The sequence below is a fragment of the Chelmon rostratus genome, chromosome 11 (assembly GCF_017976325.1).
Source record: "Chelmon rostratus isolate fCheRos1 chromosome 11, fCheRos1.pri, whole genome shotgun sequence".
Taxonomy (NCBI): Eukaryota; Metazoa; Chordata; class Actinopteri; order Chaetodontiformes; family Chaetodontidae; genus Chelmon; species Chelmon rostratus.
Genome location: NC_055668.1, coordinates 17,310,253 through 17,320,054, shown reverse-complemented (window position 1 = coordinate 17,320,054; position 9,802 = coordinate 17,310,253). Strand labels below are relative to the sequence as shown.

General features: G+C 40.8%; 1 protein-coding gene across 1 annotated transcript; it reads right to left on the bottom strand.

Moving 5' to 3' along the window:
- Positions 1 to 229: 229 nt before the first annotated feature.
- LOC121614291 (carbohydrate sulfotransferase 15-like) lies at positions 230 to 8,008 on the bottom strand. Its single transcript, XM_041948106.1, has 7 exons — positions 7,664 to 8,008; positions 6,529 to 6,868; positions 3,958 to 4,095; positions 2,614 to 2,782; positions 2,279 to 2,435; positions 679 to 826; positions 230 to 506 (listed from the first exon to the last, which is right to left on the bottom strand). The coding sequence occupies exons 1-7, from the start codon at positions 8,006 to 8,008 to the stop codon at positions 316 to 318; spliced, it is 1,488 nt and encodes a 495-aa protein (XP_041804040.1). The 3' UTR covers positions 230 to 315.
- Between the last annotated feature and the right edge of the window lie 1,794 nt (positions 8,009 to 9,802).

Here is a 9,802-nt window from a genome sequence, read left to right as displayed (position 1 = left end):
TTAAAGACCAGATCATGATCTGGGCATTGTCCCACTGAGGAATGTTCTCCTTTGTGACAGTCTGTGTCTACATCTATAGTAAAAAGTCCTAATAGCCCCCTCTATAAACTTAACCTCCTCTGGTTTATCTTTTCCTTATCTGACCCTACGTGGCCTCACAAACCACAACTAAAAGTGGTCTCCATTCCAAACTTGAGTTTACCCCTGATCATGCTTGATCTGACAATATGTTTGATATTTGATTGATCTGATCATATACCTCAGTATTTTAAGGGTTTCATGTGTTCATTCACAGCCGTCCACACTCATATCCCTCTAGGGGTAACTCCACAGGAAGGCGCTGTCGTCCAACACACTGGCCAGTTTATGGTTGAAGGGCTGGTGAAATTCCCTGAGGAGGTCTCTGGTGGCTGGAAGCATAGGACCTAGTTCCCTGTCTGCCTTCCGTCGGCTGTTTGACACATGCTTTTTCATTACTTCTTCCTCCAGCTCCACTGACAGAGGACCTGCAGGGAGGAGGGGAGATGGGAGTCCAGTTCAATACAAAAGTCAAGACTTGAGGGAGAAACAACCAGATGAATACAGGACGCAGCCAGGAAGATATTGGCTGTTTTAGACTGATATTTTAAAGATCTTAATGTAGAAATTGTATGTTGCTGTAGCTTTTTGGACGCTTACTTAGACCAAGAAAATCAAAAGCTTTCTGTAATGTCGCTCTCTTGTCAGCTGCATAGTCCTCCAGTCGTAGAACTAGAATCTGGTCCCGATGGAAAACTGTCAGCCAGTCCAGTAAGAAGACAACGTACAACCCCACATGTAGCCTCAGCTGTGGAAAAAATAAAATAAAAAATTAAATTCAAGTCAACATTACAAATGTCCTGAGGTGAGAATATTTTGTCAAAGTAAACAGCAGACATACAGGCGTTGGACGAAATAGTGTAAACAATGTACGGAAATCCAAAGGGATAAAGCTGGGAATTTTTTTTTGTTTTTGTTGCTCTGAAGAGACCAAAATATTTGTGTCCAAATTGCAGGTGAATCAATCAATGAAAACATTGTTCAGTGTGTAGTGAACAGGTGCAAGAACTTCAGAACTGATACACACGGAAACAAACTGTCGGCTCATGACTGGTATAAAAACACTGTTTGATGTGCAGGGATGTTTCAGCATGCTGCAGGTCAGACCAGTGAATTTGTAGCTGCAACAACAATGACAGTTTTGTGACTTTAAGGTCTGAGTACTTCATGAAGTCATTGTTTAAAGGCATACTGTGCAGGATTCTGATTGTAAACATTCAAACTTGGCCCCTCTTCCCCAGCTCACCACCACCAGAAGTACACATCCCCTTCTGCTCATCCCCAACCACAGCTGCCACAGAATAGTGAACATAAGGCAGCAAGTCGAGAGCGGTGTACCTGACTACCTGCAGGAATTTGAATGAGGAGGTATTGCAAACATTTTCTCACTTAGGTGGCATGAAAATAACATAACGAGAAAAAAACAAGAAAATACAGGCAGAGGGCAGGGTCTCTGCAGATACACTGCCACACACTTCTAGTGGGTCACAAGTGATGATTGTGAGATCTTATTTTTGTGTCTCTTCATTGCTTTTAGGAAAACCCTGCATAGTATACCTTGACTGTCTGCTGATTGAATGGTAAAATGAACAGTGAAATATATTTAATCCAGATTCACTGACACCATGAGGCCTCAGGAGGGCAGCACAGTACAACACCAACTGAAACTAAACACGTGCTGTTTGTCTCAAGCAGAGCTTCATCTTCATCTCATCCAGAGCAGAAGAGTAAACAGAAACAATATAATGGTTCACTGAATGACTTTTGTTAGATTTGAGACAGATTCTGTCTTTGTTCTCAATGGTTTCAGGTCCAGCTGATTGTCACGTTTTACTGTCCTGAATCTCTCAGGATAACAGTGCTGTCATCTACATGTTGAGAATAGAGGTGACAACCGACTCATAACTGAGCTCATAACTCAGGTCAGTCCTGTGGGAGCACTGGCTGATGGAAAATATGCTGAAGGGTCTGAGGTGACATTGGGCACCTAGTTGGTCATGTTTGTCCCTGCACAGAACAAGACGCACAACAGTGCAGAAATATTCATTTACAACCACTTGTAGGACAGGTGCAAATTCCTAGAGAGGAAATTAGGTGTTTATCGTTGTGTATAACTAAATAGATTTGTACAAGTTGTAATTATTCGTATATATATTGATATCCAGACAGTTAAAAGTGAGAACATTTAATTTCATCTCACTGGCATGCCGCTGAAGAGGCTTCTGTTTTGGACACAGGAACGAAGTGACCGCCGAGACAGACAGGACTGAAACAACTGTACAGACTTCATGGCCTTCTGATGGAAGTCCTTTACTGACTCTTTGTCCGTCCTAAAATACAGGTAGTCAGAATAAAGCCTGGGAACAGAGTGAAACAGAGGTGTAAGCCACTTGGAAGTATGGAAGGACTATTCACTGGATGTACAATAGGAGTTATGAATTAAAACAAATGTGTGAAACCCCTTAGAAACAAAAGCAAAGCGAGTCAAATCTGTGTCTTTTCAGGCAGATGGGTGGATGCATTTCACCACAGTACCTCTCTACTGGATCTCTCAGGATGATAATGAGTTTGGCACCAGGCTGCAGTGTGTGGATGAAGTCCTGGGTCAGAAAAACAGGTTCTGCCTCCTTCCTGCCTCTGTTGTCCCACATAGTGGATGGACTGGCTTCAAATGTCAAGACATTGTTCATCTCAGTGCCACCTTCTGTAACAACAGTGTGTAGGAGTTAGGAGGATCTACTGGCAGAAATGTAATTGAATAATCAGAGATAGAGGGCCTTTCACTTTTAACATAGCAGGACGGGGAGGCAAGAGTATTCATTTGGTTGCAGTTTGCATCCTCCCTGTTAGATGCGACTAAACTCTCCACACTGGACCTTTAAGATGCAGGGAATAGCGCACACTCTCAGTTAAAGTTGAGTTTTACTAAAATATGCACGATATGATGCAAACACTCTCCTCTTTCAGGAACATCATGCCCTCCTGACCTTCACTTGAACAGATTTGTGACAGAGCAGGTGCAACTATTAAAATTTTAACTATCTGAACCCCACGTTTTCATGTTTTCATGAAATAATCGGCAATTTTACAACATTTATCATAGCCAGAAATTATGAAAACAGAAATTATCCTCGTATTGTCAAATTTCCAACAGTTCCTGAACTGATAATGACAAATGATAATTCATCAAGATCACTTTATTTGACATGTCTCATTTAAAAATAAATTGTTTGTGCTAACCATATTCTGTAAAAACATTCAATTCTGCACTCCTCAGGACAACTGAGAAGCCTTGAATGGTTATACTGAGACGAACAGTCAAGCGACAGCAATTCAGCTCAAAGTCGACTGAACTGAAGGAGGTGGAGATGAGGAGAGATTGTTTGTAGAGGCTGTAAAAGGCAAATATTTCACCATGCATAGCATGTGGTGCCTCATATTTTTTAAATGTTGGTAAAGCTCGCAGAATTCTTTTTTTTTTTTACAAATTTTGGAAAAAACAATTCAGCACCACAATTTGCATTCTTTTGTCCTTTTTACAATTTTACCTTTTTTGTCTGTGTTGTGCAACACAAAAGACATTTCTGAGTTCTCTTTACTTCTTGCCTAAATTGTTCTGTTTCCACAGAGATGCAGAACTTTGCAGGAAAAAATGAGTCAACATTGAGTAAAAATGTGACAGGAGCAAAAAACACATCTGAGCACCACTGTAGTTCTCCTGAGGCCAAAGCCACTTATGGAAAATCCATTGAAAATGAGCGAGGCCTGATAATAAAGGAAAGGGAGACAAGAAAAAGAAAAAGAGCTGCAACTTAAATCTTTTGACACTAACAACACCAAGTCATGCCCACCCTCACAAACACTTTCACATGTGTTCACCTGTTACGAACTGGGTTATGTGGTGGTCTCCAGATGAGTTTCTATTCATTTTTTCTTGGATGTGTTGGGCAGCCACATCAAACAGATCCAGGTAATCTTCCACAGGAAAAATGAAGCCATCTTTGGAATGGAAATGACCTGCATTCCCAAGTACACCAAAATATCACACATTGATTTCACATTTACAAAACCTGAGACCAGTGTAAATGGGGAAGATCACTTCTCAAACAATATGATGCTCAAAAACGTCTCACCACCCTAAATGACCAGCAGAGGGCAACAGAGCTGAATGACTTTTATTTAAGATTTGAAACCCAGGACTTCTCCTCTGAATGTGAGGAGGTCCTGAGGTCGATTTCAGCAACTGAGCAGGACCCAAAGCTGGTGATTCATCCTCATAGGGTCCAATCCATGTTCAGGTCTGTTTGCACTAAAAAGGCCACAGGACCAGATGAGATATCTGCTTTTCTGCTCAAATTCTGTGCAGAGGAGCTTACAACAGCTTGGTACTCCATCTTCCAGAGATCTGGGGATTCATACACCATCCCCAATCTCTGGAAAAAATCAGTAAACACTCCGGTTGCTAAAAAACTATGTCCTATTACTTCAGCCCTGTGGCTCTAACCTCCATTGTCATGAAGTGTGTCGAGAGGATGATGGTGACTCTGCTCAGGAGGGAAGTAGATACACACTTGGACTCCTTTCAGTTTGCCTATAAGCAGGGTCGAGGCACTTATGACACTGTTACAAGCGTCATTCATCTGGTCAGCAAACACCTTGACGACCCCAGAGCTTATGCACGTGTGTTGTTGTGATTTCAGCTCAGCGTTCAACACCATGCAGCCACACCTGCTTATGGGAAAACTGAAGGAGATGAATGTGAATTGTTACATTCTGAGGTGGTATCACTCCTTCCTGACACAGCGCACACAGCAAGTCAGGGTCAACAGCGCCCTCTCGGAACCAAGATTGATAAGCACAGGCGCCCCACAGGGCTGTGTCAGCTCCCCGGTCCTCTTCACATTGTACAAAAATGATTGTGTAACAACACACTCAGAGAACTTTATTATAAAGTTCTCTGATGACACAGCTATCGTCAGCTTGTTGCATGCTGACGGTAGCCCACTGGACTATTTCTAAGAAATAGAGGAATTTGTCCAGTGGTGTGACCAAAATCATCTTGTGCTGAATGTGGGAAAGACAGAGGAGATGATATTTGACCCGAAGTCCGTTGGGGACGACAGGCTGGTGGTCATTAAGAACCAACACATCAGTCAGGTGGGTTCATACAGATATCTGGGGGTCCATATTGACAACACACTCAGCTGGAAGGTACATGTTGGAAGCCTCTGCTCCAAACTCCAACAGCGTCTCTACTTTCTACGCAGACTATGGGTCTATGGAGTGGAGCAGAGGATCATGTTGCTCTTCTACCAGGCTGCACTGGAAAGTATCATCAGATACGGCAACCTGACGGTGCAGTCGAGGTCACAGATTGCAAGTCTGGTGCGGACTGCTATGAAGATTATAGGGGTCAGGAATCGTACTCCCCTCCAGTTGCTTTATGAGCAGTCCGTCACCAGACTGGCACAGAAAATTGTGTCTGACCCGACTCACATTTTACACCATAAGTTCCAGTTTCTACCTTCCGGCGGGAGACTCAGAGGGTGCCCAGAACCAGGCTGAACCGCTATAAAAACTAATTCCTGCCAACATCCATCAAAATGCAAAACAACCAACAGTACCTCTTAGTGCAATAAGACACATGGTGCAATAAATTCCTATCTGTGCAATATAATCTGTTTACATCTTTCTTGTATATAGGTGTGTATATGTATATATATACGTGTGTGTGTATTTATATATTTTTAATATACATATTAAATATATATATAATATTTTGTTTATATCCATATAAATATATATTTACTTCTGAGAAGTATGTCGCTGCTGTTTTTTACTTCTTGTTTGGTCATACTGTCTTGTTTGGTTCTCTCTTTTCTGTTTACACCTGTAAACTGCAGCTGGACGGAGTCCAGGAAAAATTTCCCCACGGGGACAATAAAAGTATATCTTATCTTATCTTATCTTATCTTGATTGTTTATGACTGTTAAATTATTATATGTTATTAGAAGCAAATAAATTGGGGTGGATTTCAGTGTGCTTGGAAGTCAGTTTAGGGATAATAGGTTCATAAACTGATGACTCCATTGTTTTTTGGTTTACTATACCAATAATTCAAAACTAGTTAATTCTGTTTATTTAGGTCCTGTAAGACAGAAGACATTACTTTTACAACTTGATTTATCTGATCTACAATCCAAACCCAAAAATATTCAATTCAGTAGATTGACATCTAAAGCTTTAAACCACAAAACATTTTTGATTGTTTTAAATTCTCATTTGAACGGTTATTTGTTGAACCTCTATTCTAAATTAGTGGATTCTCTGCAATCTTTTCTTTTCTTTTGGATACATTCAAATCTCAGTTATAGCCTCTTTCAATCCATCAGCTACAGAAACTTTTCATCAGAACATTTAAAAACAGCGTCCCTCTCCTGATGACTTACCGAAGCGTCTCCTGGCCCACCAGTGTGGTTCCTTTATGATGCTGGACTGGACCTCTGGATGCATTCGCAGCCTGGAGTACAGATCAGTTGTGCCACACTTTGGTTGGCCAATAATGTAGAAGTAAGGCAAGCAGCGCAAACGAAACAGTTTGCCGTCTCTGTGTTGTAAGTGCTTGTGGAACTTTGGCCTCATTTTGTCACATAAAGTCTTTCTGGTTGGTGAGCCAGGACAATAGTGGTTATTCCTGTATGGATCAGTGCTGCGTTCACTGGAGATCTCCTCATACCAGCAAGGGCTCTTGACACCGGGCAGGAAATGACGAGGAATTACAGAGAACAACTGCAGAGAGGAACAAAACAATATCAGACATGACAGAGGGTGGACACAATAACAGAAATTCTGTAAAATAGAGAGTAGTCCCTTTGTTAAATCATGATTTGGAAAAGGATATTATGTTCCAATTTTTGTCCCCGTTCGGTTTTTCTCAGACAACAGCAGCTATTTTCACCTTGAATTCAAATAATTTACATTGTATACAAGTGGTTGCAAGTTAATCAAAACATCCATAATTTAGGGCCACATGACATGATTTTGCAGCTTTGCAACTGATCATCACCTTCAGTATGAGGCCACTGTTAGTTGCTGTGAATTGCATTATTTTGCTTTGAAAACTTAGATATTCATATGTCTAACACTGACAGATGACACTAATTGTGATTCAACTTAATGACTGTAACACTGTAACTGATTTCCAGTGTACGTGTCAGAGCTCTTCTTGCTTTATGCCAAAAATTATGTAGGATCACATTGAAAAGTATGATGAGAACATGCACCAAACACAGGAGAATTGCAGGATATTAGCACATAGCAGTAAGAAGGGCCTGAGCAACACAAAGGAATACATATAACCGAACATTTACTTAACAGCCCTGTAAAAAACCATTACAGTGATTCAACACCTCTGTCACACACTGACATGACGAACTGCATGGTTGATTGGAAGGTGTTTGTTATTTGTCAGTCTCCTAGTGAATTACCATTTGCATACTTTTGCATATCACCATATTTTTGTCACTGCTGGTCTCGTGATGTGAAGCAAAAATTAATTACACCATTTTCCACAGACTTACGTACATGAGAGTCCATTTCAATGACATCCTTTTCATCAGGCACCTTCCTGGGTGTGTATTCCAGTTTGGAGTTAATGATCTCCACCAGCTGTTTCATGTCTATTAAATTGTTTTTAGAGGAAACTTCAGCTGCTGCTGTGTTTGACTGGACGACCCCAGGCCTGACCTGATCGGGTGAGGTGGTGAAGGGAAGTCTTGTCTTGTCCCATGTCAGGTTGTAGGAAGCCATGATGAGCAGCGTCAGTGTCAAGACCACCAGGAAGTAAACCACTCTGGCTTTTGAAAAAAACCTCCCCAGACAAGTCGATGACAACAGGAGTCCCCACTTATGATCCAGAGTTTCACACATGTTTGTTTGCCAACAGTAAAAAAAACATAGAAGCACCATAAACATGTACAAAAAGGATCAGGAAAATGATTCTTTCAGTGCTTCATCTAGAGGAGATTGTGTGTCTTGATGTGTCCATTCATCATAGCCTTTAATCTTCAGGTCATCATTTGTCTAATCACAGTCTCACATGCTCCCCCATCTCCAGCAGGGCCTCCTGGAAATCAGAAACACTTGTTAAAACCTGTGACTTCAGTTTTACTTTCAGCTCAATTGCAGTGGTGTAGTTTATTTTGAAGTATTTCAGTCATCTCCAAGAAAAGTGGGATGGACATTTTCAATAGTCTCTGGGGTGTCAGTATGTGAATTTCAGTCTAGACCCCCTTCTATACCACAAGTCACCTCTTTTTTTGGGGTCAGCTGCAGAGTGTGTGTGGTCTGCTGGATGGAGATCCCTGACTTTATGATGAGAGCTACGTATACAGCACATGCAAAGACAAACTCTACTGACACTTTCAAGGTCAGAAAAATCATTATTGTGTCATTCAATGAAATAATGAAGAATCAGTAGACAGAGATCGTCACTTTATATCGCAGAGGTCAACACTAAATGCTGCTCTGACATCTACAGTCATTAATTGTTCACCAAAGACATTAAGAATGGTGCTTCTTTGATTAATTTCTATTCCTTACCTTTATGTCTTATACTGCATTTCGATATTTTAATATTGCTTTTTATTCTGTTTGATGAAGTGGAAAGCCACAGCTCATTCTCAGAACAGCAGCCTCAGATTTCTTCTTAGTCAGAATGGTGATCCCCCACAGTACAGATAACGAACAATCAAGGGAAAAATGGCATGGGTACATTTTAAGCTTGTTATTTAAGTTATTAGGCCTATTAACACACCTATTAATGTTCGTTAAAAACTGTTATCAGAATTAACAGACTGAACTGGACTAACAGGAGTGCATATACATTTAGCCAGTTATTCTGGTGAGTATCAGCTGTGCTGGGTATTTGAATCAGTCAAGGCGCTGACCATCCAGCTGCGGTGCTGATCCGATGTCACTCGGGCCAAAAATCCGGACAAATGTCACTTTGATCAAGGAGCGACCGAATCTGCAGCTGATGCAGCAATGTGAACTCTGCTTGTTAACAAGAAACAAACAATAAGAAAGAAAGAAAGTAGTGACAGAACTGATGCTGCATTATTGATACTGTGGCACGTGTACCTGCATACAAGTTATGTGCATGCATGTTTATTAACACACAGATACTGTGAAATATATATATAACTCAGCTGAAGTGGCATTGCACTCAGTGGGAGCAGTTATTTGCCTTCCATTTCTTATGTTCTGCCATGTTTGGTAACCTGGGGTAAATTTGTCCTGTGATTGTCCTTTTTTGGTGGGGCAGCTGCCTTGTTCAACAGTAGCTCCCCCTGGTGTTAAAACAAGGAAGTGCAATACACTCAGGCAAAAGTTTCAAGCGCAGGCCATATTTCTATTCTATTTGTATTTCTATTCTGCCCTATGCCATTAGGAAGTGTTTTCCTTTGTGTTGTCTTTGTTCATGTCCAGGCCATGTTCATGGAAGTGTTTTCTAGTCTTGTCTTTGTTCCGTCCATCTCCATCTTTATTTATAAAGCACAGTTTAAATAAACTCAAGGTTTCCAAAGTGCTGTAAATAAATAAATAAATAAATAAAATAGGCAGTAAAAAAAGTAAAATACCTGTGCACATAAAATAAACAATCTAAGAGGTGATAAAAGCCAAGGAAAAGAGGTGCGTTTTAAGAAGAGATTTAAAAGTGGC

Excerpts from the sequence above, each read along its gene's own strand:
- LOC121614291 (XM_041948106.1), bottom strand. The coding sequence starts at position 8,008 with ATGTGTGAAACTCTGGATCATAAGTGGGGACTCCTGTTGTCATCGACT. Across the intron at positions 4,096-6,528 it reads GTGGGCCAGGAGACGCTTCG|GTCATTTCCATTCCAAAGAT; the intron begins GTAAGTCATCAG and ends TTGGGAATGCAG. Across the intron at positions 2,783-3,957 it reads CATAACCCAGTTCGTAACAG|AAGGTGGCACTGAGATGAAC; the intron begins GTGAACACATGT and ends CTGTTGTTACAG.